Source organism: Falco punctatus (assembly GCF_963210335.1).
Source record: "Falco punctatus genome assembly, chromosome: 5".
NCBI lineage: Eukaryota > Metazoa > Chordata > Aves > Falconiformes > Falconidae > Falco > Falco punctatus.
In genome coordinates, this window is record NC_137584.1 from 86,021,094 (window position 1) to 86,039,510 (window position 18,417).

The 18,417-nt window shown below is 35.4% G+C and overlaps 1 protein-coding gene across 6 annotated transcripts in view; it reads right to left on the minus strand.

The window, feature by feature from the left end:
• The window catches only part of CEP170 (centrosomal protein 170), a 102,570-nt gene that overhangs the window by 35,154 nt on the left and 48,999 nt on the right, over positions 1 to 18,417 (minus strand). For 5 of the 6 annotated variants that reach the window (XM_080390462.1, XM_080390461.1, XM_080390459.1 and 2 more), the window contains exon 10: positions 4,513 to 4,662. The exons of the other annotated variant lie outside the window; for it this stretch is intronic. In XM_080390462.1, coding sequence (XP_080246588.1) covers positions 4,513 to 4,662 — 150 coding nt within the window. The remainder of the gene's footprint in view (positions 1 to 4,512; positions 4,663 to 18,417) is intronic. 6 annotated transcript variants of the gene reach the window in all.

Below are 18,417 nucleotides of genomic sequence, written 5' to 3' on the forward strand. Positions count from 1 at the left end.
AAAACTCCAACTAGTTCCTTGTGTACCACTTAAACAACTTCAGAGCTACAGGCATGACATGAATCAGAAATCTGAATTCCATTTTACAATAAATACATTAAGACTTTGCAGATTAACTGTACTACAGCAATGTGCATTTTGACAACTCTCTATACGTACAAGCACAAACAACAAAGCTATGAAAAGCAGTTTAATAGTAGTTTCATCACATCCAAAAGGTGAAAGGTTTATAAAACACACATTAAAAAGTCACATCCAGTTATCTTAATGTTCTTCCTACAAAACCACATCAATTTGCATCTTACAGGCCCTCAAGTAAGCAATCCTCCAAATCTCTTGAATACCAAAAGGAATTTCAGAGCCTTTCAGAAAACCTGGGTTTACATAGGAGATTCCAGCCTTTTAACGTCATGTTAAATCTGCTTTTCCTTATGCTTATTGCATATACAAACTCAACTGGAGCAACAGATCTTCAGAAAATGTACCAATGGATATATGTAGAATTATTATTCAGACTGAGAGCTTCAAGCTCTACCTCTGAAAAAAACCCACAGCACATGCACACAACAGCTGGAAGCATCTCCAATACTTGACATTTCAGAGCAGAATAATAGTTTTTTAAAAAAGAAATTTCAACAAGCTGGATTGAAAAAAAAAAAAGTCTTTTCAGACACATACTACAGTCATCTCATGTTGTAAGAATCACATTATGCTATCCTTTCATAAATTGAAGTACCTCTTGAAGGCAGATCTTTCAGTCCTTCCCCACTCTACCTGCTTCAGAACCATATTCCTCCAGGGGTGATGATATTTTTTCAATGTCCATACTCACTTTATTTGCAGTCAATGCCTTCACATTCGGTCCTGGAACAACACTGACATCTATCCCAGATAGTTCTTGTTCCTTCCGTTGCATTACCCTACTTGTACAGCAAAACCCAGCAATTCCACCCATCTCAGCTACTACTTTGTTAGGCTAAATGGATTCTATCAATCTGTTCTTGTAAAGCAAATCTCCATCCCCTCAGTAATCTGAGCAGACCTCCTTGTACCTTCTCTAGTCTCATATTCTCCCTTCTTAACCAAGAATGGAAATGATCCTAATGCCAGTATCTCAAAGGAAGTTTCACCAACACTATCATGGCGACAACACTGCCCTTTTCTGCCAATGCATTTTCCACTGTATCTAAGGGTCATATTTGCTTTTTCACAGCCATATGACATTGGTGACACAATCACCCTACTTTTCAGCATAACATGTAAGTACAAACAAAAAGTAACTAACAAGCTTCAGACAGAATGGTTTGCTCTCTAGGACAGGAAATTAGTGTAATTAGAGAAGACAAACAAAAGGAAATACAGCCTCTAAATACACACAGCAGTTCTCCACTTCTAAAGAAGCAATATAGCAAATATTAAATGATTGAAGTTATTCAGTATTCACAACGTCAGCAGCATTATTTGTTTTATCTTCATTGGGAAAGACATGAAATGGGCATTCAAAACAGGAAAAGGAACATTGTAGGGAATGGTACTGATAACCCTCCCTGTAGGGGCAGAACCAGGTTTCTAACTGTGCTGCAGTCTTAACAAAGAATTAAAAAAAAAACCACAAACCGAACAAAAACCAGTATGTCCTTAAGATGCACATCAAAGACAATGTTGATAAACCATGTACATTATTTAAGAACTGTGATTAGCACAGACAACTGGCCACTGCACATTACTTAAGAACTGTGGTTAGCATAGATAACTGGCCACTGAAAATTAAATGGAAGCTGGATGGATAAATCATAGCCCAAATATCTGCACTAATTTTATTAATCAAGTTCACACAGTAAGAATAAATAACAATGACAACAACAACAATAATATTCTCTTTGTTCTCGATCTTATTTAAATTTCGTTCTTAAATCACACTTACCTTGGTTGGCAAGTGGCAGCTTATAATATAGAAAATAAAAACATTTAAATATTTTTAATAGATGGATTTAGTATTTTTACTGCCTATCTCTACTTATTGAAAAGGCAAGAACCAGTGCATGCAGGCTCAATCCAACTGTGTCAGACATTCACTCTGCATTTTATTTAGTCCCATGACATACACTATTCCAAAGTTCCCAAGCTTGTTACATCAAAGGAAAAGCCGAGAATTACTTTACAAGAAAAGCAGGGGTTTAAGTCCTTTCCAAGCATGTTATTCATGATATTTCACAAGCTATGTCAAGTTAAGGTATTTAAGCTCAGAATAATCTTTCAACCCCCAAATAATTTTTATAAAATCTTCCTAATTTCCCAAGCCATCTTTTCCATCTTACTGAATTGACATATCTTAATTTTTTATTCTCTGCTTTTTCTATGTCAGCCATGTTTTCAATTAATCTCATTCTGCTAAATCATCTATAGGTACAACTATGATGGGCAGCTGGAACAAGGTCCACCCACAATCTGAGTGGATGCAAGCCTGGAACACAGGTAACTGAGGTCACCTATTCAGCCAAGATCTTCAATAGGGTTTATTAACTTACAATTTTCAGCTCAGTAACACAGCAAGTCTTCCAAAACCCATGAGCAGAAAAGTTTCTATATAATGAGAACTTGACATCCACATACTTTATAAATCAAACAAATTTACCTCTCCCTTTCCTAACGATAAAACAAACTCAGTGTAAGTTTTGATAATAAGACTTTAACTATTACAGTCTTCTCTCAATGGTTACCCTCATGATTGTTTTCCCGTTACGATACTACATAACACACCTCTATTTTTCTGAATTAGCTTCTTTTTCACTTCTACATATGTATCAACCAACTTCTATTTTTAAGTTCCCCTGGTAAGCTTTTTTCCATCTTCATCTGTCTTCAACTCTTCTTAAACTAATTCTTGCTTTATCCACATCGCTTATGTCAGTTTTGCTCCGTTAACTACTGAACATTTTTCATTTTTCCCCTATCATACCTTGTAATAATCTTGTAAATTAAGACTATGCCAAATAATCCATTCCCTCCCCAATATATGAAGGCCTTTTTATTCAGCAAAGTATCCACAGTAATAAAACGGCTTCACTGTTGTTTTTTCAACCTAAATCAAAGTGAGTTTTAGTATGCCATTGCCAGAATGATTCTTAAACCTGCCCTATAACTGCAGATGTCATCTCAGTCTTCTAAAATCAAACCCTATTATTTGCAAAATATGATACCTGGAAAGCTCAATTACATTCATAAAATAAACCATCTATTCTCCTACTGCTTATGAAATTATAGGAATGGAAAAATATAGATACTTCTAATAATCTTGAAAACTGACATGGCCCAAAAGAGCTGAATGCTGCAAAAGGAATGAAAAAGAAGAGAAAGATTGTTGTTATAGATTCATGCAGAACAGCAAGGTTTGTCAAATTCTCCCACAGGATATGCCCATGGCACTAATTTACTCAAAGCAGTAACCTTCGAGAAACTATTCAAAGATACTAGTCTAGTCACAGTATCATAAGTGTATCAAGACTGCACAGCAGCTAAAATACAACCAGGACAAAGCACACCTTCTCTAGCAGAAAAGAGTCCTAGATACCAAAACCTATGTATTTGCATGGCAGGCACACAAAACCATACTGTAAGCTCCTGATATATTACAGAAAATTTCCTTAGTTACAAAGTTTCCTAATTTACAGGACCATACTTCCAAAAACATTTTGCCATGGCAAGTAGAAGTAAGCATGGTGTGCTTCGTTACAGTTACCAAATTAATTCTGCTCCAGTGTGAGCCCGTTCTGTTCCCAACACTTTTCAAGTTACAGTTTATCCATCACAACGGTATCATAAAGTCTCCCAAGATTTCAATATGAAATATGATTAACATCTAGCTTGTGTGCATATTCCAAATCTTATATAAAGAACAGGCATTTTCCTTTGCACAATCTTTCACCAACTGATTAAATCATACTGCTGCTGAGGCAACTAATGTTAAATGATTTCTCATGAGCAGCTTCTCACTTGAGAGCTCAAACCGTGCATGTAAAAACTTGCAAGTCCTCTGGCTTCAGAAAAAAACCTCAAATGTACTATCCACCCTTTTTTTCCTAGCTGACTTTGTATCATACATTAAATGCATACATATTATTTCTCAGTTTTAATATAGTTACTTGCTTTGGGCTAAAAAGCATAATCTGCTTTTCCTCAGTTCTGCTGCATAACTTACAAGAAGTGTACACTGTGCAAATGTATGTTGCAAACATAATGTTGCAAGGAAGCTCCTGCTGCGTTTCCAGTACACTGGTGGTTAGTGCACACAGAAAGGTAGCAAAGTTTTAAAACCTTCACCATGTAACGTGTGGGTCCCTGACAGAGATGTCTTGATAATGCATCAAAAGCCTAAGAAAAAGAAAATACTTAAAGATCTGAGCTAATGTTTTCCAGGCAAGGTTTTGTTTGCTGTTTAACACTTACTGGTCCGTTATTAGTGCTCTCTCTTATTGGAAGAAAAAAGAAGACCATTCAAAAATTAAATTCTACCTCTGTGTCAAGAAATCCAGTTGTACTCAGTGGTCTTTTTTCTTCCAGCACTACTGTAGCAGAATTTATAGCCCAATCTTTTACTAAATCTTTCTGGTTCTCGTTGATAACAGGCCTATTATAATCCTGGCTGTCATCCACTCCAAATACCTGAAAATGAAACAAACCATTATATACATTAACCCAATACCATCCTGATACAATGTTCAATGTTAATGGATGGATGGTGGCATGCTGGAAAGTGAGTTTAACTAGGCTTTGTTGTATTATGCTTATCTGTCATCTTGGTGAAATCTACCAATTAAATGGAAGAAATATCTACGGCAATTAAAAAAAGAGCAGAAGTTTATGTCAACACTGGAAATCCAAGGAATTGCTGGTTGGAATGGTCACATATGAAAAAAAATGACATTTTGATGAAAGAAACAAAAGGTAAAGGCAAAATCATTACAAAAAACATTTTACAGTCTACTTCCCAATTAAGGAAAAAAGCGATAACTGGAATCACCAAATCTTCAGATTTTTGCCATTATCTAGTGAAAACAAGAAATATAAATGCTTACATCTGCTACTAATATGTTTATTGAATTACTCCTCTAACACAAACAAAATTCCAGTATTTCATTGGTTAGGGACTTAGCAGATGTCAGAAGTCCACCAGGTCTCACAAACTGCGTAGACTCATCTCATTCCAGATGTGATTTGCCATAATTTTTCTACTACACTGTTTCTTACTGATGCTTATACTAATTGCTTTCACTTAGGATAGAATAATTTTCCCATGACATTTAAAAGCCATTGCTCAGAGAAAAATACTAGAGAAATCTTATTATCAAGACAATTTAATAAGGACTTAAGCAGGAGAGCCAGCATGCTGCCTGTCAAATTCCTAATATCCTAATAGATACTAAGGAATAAGAATGGCTCTTCGAATTGTGTAAAATATCTTCAAAGATATTTTAGAGAGTATTTTGTAGCTTGGAAACATATAATCTATAAAATTTGTAAATTTCTGCCTAAGAAATAAATTCACTACTTTACTAGTAAGGACTTGGACATAAAGAAAAATTACAGACTAAAAATGGAAAACCCCCAAACATTAAAACTGACTGCTAAAAAGAAATGGTTAACATCAAAATTTGTTTTGTCTTAGAGAAAGACAAAGGATAGAAGAAAATGACCTTCACAGATGTTATCCTCCAGTAAAAAAACCACTACTGAGTGCAAAACAGAGAAAGATATACAGAATTATTTTTTTTTCCCCAAAAGTGTTTTATGATTCAGTTTTGCACAGCAAATCTAGAGAACTGGTTTATTAAAATTCTGAACAAGGTTAGTGTATTTAAAATGGGTTCACCACTAGATGGCCACCAACCATAATGTTTTTTTAGTGTCTGAACAGCAGAAGGAGGAAAAAAAACCCAGGCACCCTGTCATTCAGCTCCTCCTTATGCTCTTCTAAATGTCCAGAAAGATGGTGCTATAACATTTATAACTGAGGAAGAAGCTTTTTCACATGCATTTGATTTGTATTTTGCTCTTGTGCGAAAGCCTGCTTTCTGCAATTCTAAATTCAGGCAATGCTCCCCGATTTTTCATTTATACAGAAATCATGTTATGACTTATGCACCAGCTGCTTAAGAATATTTCATAAATATTTCTTTTCTTTAAAAAGTGTGATTTAAATAAAAATTTCTCTTTAATGATATACTTTTGATTTGTACAGTTGTAGCAATTTTTGCAGAATCAAACCAGTTCTTGTCCACCATCTCCTTTCTTTGAACAGATCACTATTCTGCAGCCACTTCTTCCCTTGTTTAAGATCATTCCATTGATTACAGAGCTTCACATGTTCTTTTAAATTAAAGGAAATTCTGATTTTATCACATAAGCATCTAAAGGAAAATATTAATTCAACACTTCCAATTCTAATCAGGACTACAGGAGTAAATTGCTGCCTGTAAATTGTTTCATATTATCTGGTGGCATATTCATTTCCTACATCAAATTTCTTTACTTGTATCACAAGCAACAGCACCTAAGTCTTCTCTTTCAGTCTTACCTTTTCTAGAATCAAAGTCCTATTTAAGCAAATTTTGTTAACTCTTTATTCTATTACTGACATAACTGCAAAACCAAATTTGAATATTGCCTGTTTTTTCTGTGAAGAGTAGTATGGGTAGCAATAAGACCCAAGTAGTAAATTTACCTCCTAATACTACTCCTAATGCTTCCTCTGTATATATAGAGGGGATATCACAGGCCAGAAAAGATAAGCAAAATATTTGGGGACATTATTATTAGAAAGAAAGCAAAAGCACCTTCTTCAATAAATGTGTATTTTTGCTCTACACATTCGTTGTACATCTAGAAGCCCTGGTACGTGCATGCACCTGCCTTAAGTTCCACGGCTAAACAACTGCAAAGCTCCTCTTCTCAGCACGAAAGAAGAGATTCACACAAGCGTGATCTAGCCCACTTCAGAAGCACGATACATAACCCCCCTTTGAAAACAATGCCATTAATACGTAATTTTGACTTTAAACATGAAACTATGCAAAAGATAAAACAACTCATGCTTAGTATTTGACAAAATTTAGAACATCACTGACACACCGATCACACATCTACCAAAAATGAATACTACCAGAATTTCAAGATCCACTTACACTGTTCACCAAATAATGAGAATATACCCTCAACATAAAAAGCCCTGGAATAACCTGAAGATTGCTACTGGAAATAATTTTTCTACCTTTTAGAAAAATGCAGTTTGTACTATATGGGTTGTTATGATACGGTATCTGTGCAAAGAGTGGGCTGTTGTGATTGAAGCCTGAACAGATGAAGACCTGTATCTTCCTACAAAGACTGAATGACATTCTTCAAGGCTTCTAATTCTTCAGACATTTCTGTTCTTTAAATACCTTCACGATTTCAAAGTCAGTTAAGGGAAGCCTAGGAGATAACTTAACCAAACCAACCAACCAAACAAAAAAAAATCCCGAGGAAATGCTGATGACATCCATTGCTGCACCTCTTACCTATTTATGCAAAAAGACTGAATTTTCTTTCTGTAAAGCTTGTATTTCTCAGCAGCAGCAGCTACAGCTTTAAACAGAAGCAACTACCATATGTATTTTGATTAACTGTGTTTTGGGGAAGAAAAAGATGAAGCCAGATTCCATACTACAGGTTTGGACATGACAAGCTGTTTGAAAAATGAGAAGAATTTTGGTTTATTGTTGATAAAGGAGGTAAAGGGATTCTATGCATTCATTTATGAGTTCCAGAACTTTTCTAACCATCTCAAATCACACCTATCCAGCACACAGCTGTCAATGAAAAAAGAAGTTTACTACATCTTTTACACTTTTTTGTATCACTGTAAAGAATAAGGACTTTCACAAAATCATGATCCTGCATTTTTTGAGAGTCTGGGGGATGGGGAGTAATAAGTTTATTTTTTTAACTTAGGTAGCTGTGTGTATCATGAAGAAGATAATTCCTAGAAATCTTTTTTTAAAAAAAAACCAAACCAGATATTAATGCTGTTGTTTAAACAGATGTTATTTAAAAATGAAACCATGACAGCTTCCTATAACTAATCATTCTATAAAGTTAAAGAGTTTTCTGCCCCCCTCTGCCTTATTAGTTTATTTTTACAAAATATTTTAGCAGAAAGACTACATTATTTCATCCTGAGTTTCCAGTTTCATAAAGTTACAAAACAAAAATCACGGTAATAATTTTCTCAGAATCCCTGAAAATTGATTGAGGGTGAAAAACACAGGCACTGTACCACTCGGCACCACTACATGGGGTTCCTGCAGGGTCTCTGCCACACAACTGTAATGGTAGAACCATCAGAAACAGTGTATAAACTGTGGAGGTTAAAAACAACTGCTTTATTGTTCTGAAGCATGAAACAATTTCCATTGCAAATCAGAATATTTTGAATGGCAAGGGAACGATGACAACATTGCTGTAAAAAGTCAAGCCCCATTTATGAAACACAGTCAACGTAACTTGGTTTAACCTGCTAATCCAGTTGACCTCGTAAGCAAATGGGTTAACAGGGGACAGACTGCATCCAGTTTTGGTCCCCCTGAGACATGAGAGACACTGTCTAACGGGAGGGAGCTCAGCAGGGGCCACCAAGATGGTCAAGGCTGGAGCACTTTCCCTGTGGGGAGAGTCTAGGGAAGCTGGGTTTGATCAGTTTGGAGATGGGACGGCTCTGGGGGTGCCTAGCAGCCCCCCAGTACCTCTGGGAAGCGTATCGAGGTGACAGCCAGGCTCTTCACAGTGGTGCACAGCAGGAGGACAAGGGAGAACTCACGGAAGTTGAAAACAGATTGATTCAGACAAGACAGAAAGAAAAGCTTTTTCACGCTGAGGACAACCAAGCAAGGTTGCCTGGTCTCTGTCCTCATAGGGTGTGAAGACCCAAATAGATGAAGTCCTGGGCAACCTGTCGGACCTCAGGGCTGACCCTGCTTTGAGCACAGGGCTGGCCTAGAGACCTCCTAGGGTCCTTTCTAGCTTATGTCATCCTGTGATCCCTATACAACAGTGATCCTAGATAATAACTCTAGCATCTCAGATCAGCCTTCTAGCTCAAAGGGTCAGTCTTGAGCAAGCCTAAAAGAAAATCCAGTAATTTCTCAGCTGGGGAACTGCTAACACTATGGTTGACATATAATGAAGTCTCCTAAATCAGCAGGAAAAAAGGGAGTTCCTGACACATACTTTTCAATTTCAAAGCAATGAATGAATGGTAAGCTCTCCAAAGATCTCCCCGTGACACTCCGTTTACATTCTGTGGTTTGACCAGTAAAACAAAGGGACAAAACAGCAGGCTAATAAAAAATACAACAAGTTCCAAAGCATCATGCTGCTACTTGCTGTAATGCAAACTCAGCCTGCAGAATACAAAATAACTGATGGCAAAACAACTGCACCTTGATGTAGACATGAATAAAGTACATCACTTTATCTCAGTCACAGTTTTTCCAATACTAACTGAGAATATTACTTTATCTACCTAAAACTCAATTTTAAAAATTCTTTATCCAATAGGAAACAAGAATTAACAAAATCTCTGTAGCACAACAGAAGCGAGATGCAATCACTGCAAGTACTGGTGTATTTTGGAGACTGCATGAGTTGCAGGACCAAGTCTAAGCACGTGCCTTGTCCTCTTCTGCAAGGGCTAATCTCCTAGAAAGCAGAGCAATCTGTTCTGGCAGGCCACACGCATTTCCATGTGAAAATGGCTCATGACTCAGTGCACACCTGCTTGTCACCATAGCTGAAACACAGCTTTAACACAAGCTAGCTTCAGGGATAGGGAATCGGTCTTCTTCACTCTCCTCTCCCCTCTTCCCCTGCTCCCCAGCAGATGAATTAGTATCTTTTCTACCACACTAGAGGTCAGTATAACGACTTTAGGAATAATCATCAGAAGTGATGATTCTTTAAAACAACAGAAACCATTTTTCTTTATTGATATATGTGACACAGTCTAAAAATTGTAATAAAAACTGGTCAGAAAAATTAACGGCAACAGGAACCATTTTTCTGAATCAAAAGGAAAAAAAATGCATTATCTGAAAAAACCCGCAAACCTCACTTGATATTTTCCTTATATGCTTTTTATGAAGTTCTTGAGTAAAAAAACCCTTTTCCAGTTGTATCTCATTTACATGCCTTTCAGAGTTCCTAAATTGGGACTTTATATTTATTTTATGGTTTATGAAGATCACATAAACTATTTTATAGTTTATGAAGATCACACTGCAGTTCCAAAATATTAAATTGCTTAGTACTTAACATTCACAGAGCTAGTTCCTCACCCAAATCATTACTGAAGATACTGACATCAGTGGAAAAAAGATCTGATTTGAGACTCCTAGTAGATAAGTTCACTCAATTTTATAGCAGATTAATTATGTATATTAGAGCAGGAACTCTACTGTTCTGCACACATACTACACAAAGCATTAGAAAGCATTTCTAAGAGCACTAATACAAAATAGGAGCATAAATTTTATTCAAAATACAAAACTAGAAAATTCTATCTAGTTCTAAAATTTTGCATTTCTAAAGTTTCCCCAGCTGTTGTACTGCTAGAGTCTTAACATAAAGCATATGCAGTAGTTACTATTACTATTAATGAGATTAACAGAAAAATCAACAAACAAATAGTAAGAATTCTCATTGCAATTCAGAGAGCTATAACTAGGAACCTATTCATCAATGATGGTATTTGTAAACTAAAAGTATCCGAGTAATCCTTCTATTCTTTCAGATCTTAGCAACAGTTACAGCCACAATCTGGAGATGTGCTTGAAAAGGATGATGATTTAAATGCTGTTAATTTCAGTGCAGGCAATCTGTATATAAGGAGCAGAATAAAATCCAAAAGACAGAAAGTGTGTAAAAGGGAATTCAAAGATGAACATTTAAAAAGGCAAACTAAAGCAAAGCAGAGCACAGGTAAGGGACAAGGGGCTGTACTGTACGGTGTATCAAAGACAGGACCATGGCAAAATAAAACAAGGAGCAAGTGATTAAATTTGAAATAAGGTATTTGCCATTGTAAAGTGACGGGAATGTAAGTTATAATAGCAATTATGTTTCATAACGTTTCAGGGGAAAAAAAGATGATGAGTATATTTGATTGTCAGGGAAGTCAAATAAAAGTAGATTTTAGAAACTGAGCTGTGAACTGATACAGTCAGAGCAGCAAGAAAGAAAAAGAAAAAAAAAAAAAAAGAGGGAAAAGACACAAATTTGGAAACACAAGGAGGATTTGGAACAGTTTGCATGTACTAAGCAAGAAGAAGAAAGTGTAAACAAGCCACACTCAGAGGATGCTTGACTGATGGGAAGAGAGGATTCCAGAGAGCAGGGAAATAGAAGAAGCTTCAGATCCGTATCACAGATCATCTTGGCAATGCTGCGCTTAGCATTCAGACTGAGCTCTTCATAATTCTTCCAAAGAAGGTAGTCCAGACATTCGTAATATACAGTAAATGGGCTCTTAAGTCACAGAGTTGCTGATCAGACAGACAAGACAAAAGGCAAACATTTTCCTCCCACCTTTGAGAAAGTGTGATGAGCCAGAGTACAAAGCCTAAGCCCACTTGGAGTTTAGCTACTACATGAACTCTGTTTAACCAAGCCGCTGCTGTGAAGCTGGATTTTAATAGTTTTTGCTTGTTCTTGGCAGTTATCCTAGCCATCCCAGGCGAACAGACTGCGTTCTGCGCAGGGCACATCTCATGAATAGCCATGGATTTTCACAGAAGCTGTTTATGTCATTTTAACTATATATTGAAGATATAGAATCAGATGCAAGACACTCTGGTATAAAAAAAGCTACGTAAGCAAATGAAAAGGATCAACGTGCCAAGTCTAATAACTTCCTCTTACCAGACACCAGTTACATATTTACATGCATACATATTTTGTACCTGTTTGTGACACTGAAGAATTTTCTTTAGAATTCCAAATTCAAAACAGTAAGCTTCGAGACTGTAAGATTAATCCCCCAAGGAAAAAAAAATAAATGACAAACATCCTCTGACCTCTTGACAAAATTTATAGGCTTGATGATTTGACAGTCTTTTTCTGTTCTACTGCTTTTTCAGGACTGTACTCATAGATTACGGTCATTCTGCAACCAAGACACCCTGTGGAGCCAAGAGGCATTCTTTCTAGAAGAAATTGCTGAAGCAATGGTTAAAGCAATTAAACCAAGAGGGCGTGAAAAGACGAAGACCTGAAAGTCATTCTCTGAAAAAAGATATATCTGTCTCGATTCCTTAAATAGTCACTGAAACATGCTTTCCATTCCCCAACTTAATCTCTGCCCGCTCATTCTTTTCAGGTAGTTTGTCATTTATAATACTGCACAAATTTGCCAAAAGGAGCCTCATAACATGTTTGTTAACTCTATAATAAGAGGAATTATAATAACATGCATGTTAAGTATTGTAATGAAAAGATTTCCCCTCTCTTCTCCACTTGCACTGTAAATAAAAGTTTTTGGATGAACACAGTTTTAGTAAAAGAGTTCAGAATATACATTTTCCAATCAACCTCGCAGATCTTAAAAAAATGTTTTGATTTGGTATGTGGCTCCATGTTTTAAGATCAATCCCTGGTGTGCATTGCACACTATTTACAAATGATGGAAAACAACTGAACTAGTCTATACTTCTCACAGAACCAGACTGATATATAAAAATTTAACAATGGCATAAAACACCTACTTATGATTTTGTCACTATTACTTTCAAAATATTTAGCATAACATTAATCTTAAACTTGTCAGTCTACAAGTCTTCATTTAGCAGTTTTTTCATATTTGATACAATGTTTCATGCTATCTGCAAGATTACCGATAAAACTTTAACACAGAGAAGACGAGCTTTATGAACACTTAAAGCGGTAGTAACAAAAAATAACAAAAGTACACAGTCCTTGAAGAACAGATTAGCCAGTAAACATAATATGGTATGCACAGACATACCCAGGGAGCAAAAAGAGTAAAGAGATTCCATTTTATTACAAACACCTTTCAGAATAGATTCCCATTCATACACATACTCAAAAAAATAAGAAAGGTCAAAACAAATGGAAATGTAACTACTGTTGTGAGCAGAAAGACAAAATTAAAATGGAAAACCTGCTGTCTATAGGAACACCAACACAGCTTTCCTTCCAAAATTACCAGTTATTCCAAATTTTTAAGGAGGAAAAAAAAAATCTCTCTCGCTATTGTGTCAATAGAACAGTATTACATGTATACTCTGCAAAGTATACAATCAAGATGACAGCTTGACACTAAAAACATGGTCATTACTTTTATGGCCTTTCTATATAAACAAAGACTTTAAAAGAGCATCCTTTTCCAATTCAAAATAAATTCCAACATGATCTAAAATATGAACTTTGCATTGAAAACAAAATCATTAAATGGTCACAATATTTCTTTTTGAAGATGGCAGAAGGATGGATTGAGGTTTGATTTTGGTACTTTTTTTCAAGTTTTACTTCTGGTTAGGAATCAGTATGTTGAACTGGATATCTAAAATTACTTTGCTGATGAAAAAAAAAGTAAATTATTTATCAGGAAATTTAAATGAACATAATGGAATAAAACAATTTTGGGACCAAACAAAACTTTATCCAAGGCCAGTGTTACCATATGCGTATGAGCTGCATTCTAGATTCCCTGGTTAGCTAGGCTGATGAGAACTGAAACATACATGTATCTTCACTATGTTCCTTCCCTTCCCACACACACATAGGAGAGTTTAACTCTGCTATGGTAACTTCTACGAAGTCTTTCCATTCAGAGATACCCTGAAATGAAATTGGCTGAAGAAGAAAAACAACAACAAACCCTGCACAAAACAAACAAAAAGACACCCTTACAAAAAAAACACCCTCAAGAGCTTGCAAAAAACTCACGGAGTTGCTTTTTATTTATTGCAATAACTGCAAAGTATTTCATATTCCAAACACATCCCACATTATTTGCATATTCATTTATTAAAATTTATAACTGATAGTATTCTGCTTTATTGAAAAAAGGAAACTCATTAGACTGATAATTTGCAGTCTTCCTATATCAACAAAAAGGAAGATGAACTGCAGAAACATCATTTTAAATTCTTCCATCCATTGACAGACTTACCTTCTCTGTGGCCTAGGAAGATTTTTTTAACCCAATACAACTGCTGAGAACAACTTCCTTCTATTAGAACAAATTTGATTTATTTAAAAAATATGAAACAGAAAATTTAAACTCAGTGCAGAATACAGAGCAATTGCTAAGCGTTAAGAAAGTGCTGAAGATATCTAAAGGGCAGACTGGCTGGATGTAAAACAAATCCTATGACTATGCCCCATTTACTCGTGTATTTTATGTGTTAGAAAACATGTTCTAAATCAAATCAAGATCCTGAATTTGGTTTATTTTGTAGTTAGCCGTAACAACAGGAGTAGTATTCTGCTATAAAGACTTGTGGCTTTCTGAAGCTATTGGAACAGAGAATATTATATGGCTGGTACGTTCAAGGTGGTCTTTGTAGTATCTAAGAGCAGCTTTCCTTATTTACAGATTGATGAAATTGCGCTCAACGGTAATTTTAAGAAAAGCTCTAAAAGTACAAAGAGCCAGCATCTTATTACTCAATCATAACTTTCTTTCATGTTATTCATGTATTTATTTACTAAAGCTGTTTTTGCCTACTGAACAGTTCATACTTCTCTATGAATTTTAAGTGACGTTTGAACACCTGGATGCAGAAATATCATTGGGCTAATGAAAGTACTTTTAAGAAGCAAGGTTTAATGCTATTTTTCATGTGTTCTCTATTTGTAGAGAACATTAAGACACAATCACGCATCTATAATATAAAGAACAAGTGAAAAAAAATGTGAGTTTGCTAAGAGCAGCACCAATCTTGCTTTGAATTTGTATTTTATGAATTAAAGGTGAAAGAGGACCATATGGAAACCCATGATAGAATAAAAATTCAAATAAACTGGGACCAGAAGAGGGAAATGTACAACTCATTTCCGTATCAGTAATACCGGCAGTATTCACTCAGTCTCTATGTAAAAAACCTAACAGGATTATGAAAGAAATAGTAATAATATCAAGTTACCCACAAATAAAATGAGTCAGAAGTCCTAGAATAGGTGTGTCAGAGGAAATGTCAATAAAACCAGATGGAGCCTGTGTGCATGAGTTTGTGTTACTTGTGAAAAGCACAGCTGGATCCTACGTGAACAGAGGATCACCGCGGAGACAGCATCCTCACCATGGACCGATGAAGGAGAGAATGGCAGTTACAGTGGGTACATCTGGGGACGGCAACTGTTGCCAAATTATAACCACGATCTCTACAATGGGAACTCTGACGAATCTTTCCGTCAGAAATACCACAAAATTAAATTCTCTTAAGCAAAAACAAACAGACCCCCCACCTAAACCATACCCATTTTCCTTCCATGATAGTTTCATGTTTCGGTATTTGTCCTGGACACATATATACGTCTATAAGTATTACATTTTAAAATAGAAACAACTATGAAATCTTATGATGACTGCTTCACTGTCTCTGCCTAATAACATAGCTTAAGATTTCTCCTAACTTCTAGAAAATTTTATTTTATTTTATTGTATTAACTTATTATTTAACTTTTAAACTTTTTTTTTTTTAGTTATTCTCCAATGTTTGTTTTGTTCTAAGAGACATGACACACCAACTCTAAACATAACTAATCTGTTCAAAGCTGGCCACAAGGCTGTGATATTTACTTCCTCTGAGAATATCTTTTAAGATTTACAAATAAAATTCAAGTAACAGCACAAAAGAAATAATTATTAGTATTCCTGAAAAACTAAGTAATTACATCAGTTCCTATCATGGCTGATCTCAGCACAGAAGATTTTAGAATGCAATCAGTCCAAATGATTAGCTGACATATAATGTGAAACCAGAAGAATCTTTGGAGGACTCCAAGCGTGTACAGGTCTTGGATCTTTGTTTTTATGTTTACAAAACATAACTATATGCTTACTGTTTTTACGATGTACTTTATTTTTTCACTCTAAAATAAAACCTTTTTTTTTCCATCTTGCAAATTTGAAACCAATTTAACAAATGCCTCTTTTCCTACTCAGTTCAGTCTCTGTGGGCATTTATATAAATTGCTTTTACTCCAATGACCTTGCCTGTCAGCTCTTGATATTTTGTCTGATTTTTAATTTCATTGGCTCAGCAAATTATCAAGTTGGAAGTTGTGTAAGACACAAGCTTCAATGTTTTTTCATTTCACATAAGCATCTATTTTCCTTGAGTAAAAGTCTATATTAAGCAAAAAGGCTACTTGTGAAGGAAACAAAATAAATCAACATTAGGGTCTTCCCTCCCCCCCCCCCTTTTTTTTTTTAATATATAATTTCCATCCCCATTTTTCTGAGAATTATAACTTTGATTTCCTGCATGCCTCTCTTGGATACTTAACTTAATGAAGCGTTATTAATTATGCCCTGATATCCAACAAGTTAATGCCACTCTTGCATTTGTGGTTTGCTCTTCTGTTCCTTTCCAGAGAAAATGGTAGACTCCGCCTACTGGAGTAAGGCTAAGGCTAAAGTTTGCTACCTGACTGTGTCATGCTTAAAGTAATCTTTGGGTATTTTTGTTTTTCTCACCCTTTCCTCCAGTAAAAGGGAAAATATACCCAAACAGAAGGATTTTATACCATAGGAAATTCTATGGTATAAAACGGATCCTAGCACCATTCTTACCTGAATTGTTACTGACAAGACTGCATTATTAGGGCAAACATTTCAGGAAGTTATCCTTGCTATTTGTAGTACATTTTCATCCTAAACCTAGCAAATGCAGCCCTAGAATTTCAGCTAATCTTTTGACCTAACAGACACTCTTAAATGAGACTTGAGCAGGCATCATAACTGCTCAGAAAAGACGACTGACTTGCCAACAAATAAAGAGAGGTTATACCGGAATTATTGATAAAATGCATACCAATAATTCCCTTAAACCCTCAGTAAAGCAGCACAGCAGCGAACAGGCTAACAAAAGTCCTTGTCTTAATCCTCACTTACCCACCTTTAGCAAAGTAACTGACTCCACAGCATTAGCAAAGCTGCGCTCAGCTGGAGGAAATTTTGGCTTCCACTTGGTTTTGATTTTCTTCACTGGCTGTTTTTCTGCACTTCATAAAAATAGTATCATACTTCTATCATATTACCAAATCAAGTAAGAACTGTGCAGCAGGACTCTTTGAACTGGGTGTGAAATATACTGTTCATACTTCAGTACAGATACTAAAGGGAAAAGATACAGGAAAATCTCAAAGAAAAAAATATCTGCTTTACTTCCTAGTAAATCTTTAATTTCTAGTGGTGATACCTTTTTAGGTTAGCAGTAAGGGGTATTCATGGTATCCAAAAGTTTTTAATACAACATTAAGAATATTAACCAATACTTTAGTAATTTCCCTAATACCTACATTAACCTTCTGTTCCTGAACCTCAGAGATTTGTTTAAAATAAAACACTGACTGTGCATATCCTGAATGGATATTAAAGACCACAAATAATTTTAAATCTTATTAAACATTAGGTAGTATTACCATTCTTATAAAGTACATCAACAGTCTAGTTCCAAATATTTTTTTTTCTGGGTTCAAAAAAAATCCTGTTGCACAACTATACCAAGCAAACAGGACTTACACACTTTCTGATGCAGTTTATTTGAAGATCAATAAGAATTAAATGTAAATATTTGTAGCCACTAAGTCAAAGCAGTAACATTCTTTAACGTTCACTTGCTTCATTTGGAATGCTTTTAGTTCCCAGAAGTTCTTTGAATAATTGCTCAAAGTCATCAAAACTCTTCTTTACAGAATCCATAAGGGGCGAATCCATTATCTTTATGATTTATTGAAGTCAACTCTCTTCATTTTAATCTCCCCACACCACTGTTCCATAAACACCTTTTATAAAATAAAAATATCTGTAATAAAATTTCCTATTCCCCCACTATGTCAGCATTTTTCAACAAAATCAAACCAGTGAAGCTAGCTTGTCTTACAAAAAATATTTTCCCATGTTTAGCCAAAATTAATTCTAAATGTATTAATGTATTTCTTTAGGTAGGTCTGAAAAAGTTTTATACGTATAAAATCAATCCTTAGACAATTCTATAAGAAGTGAGAGAATCTTCTTTGAAATTGGACAAAAAATTACCTAGAATTGGATGCCAGCACTCTACCACAATGGACTTTTAAAACACAACAATTACAGGGGAAAAAAATCCCCTTCAAGAGTCAGTTAAGCCAAATGAT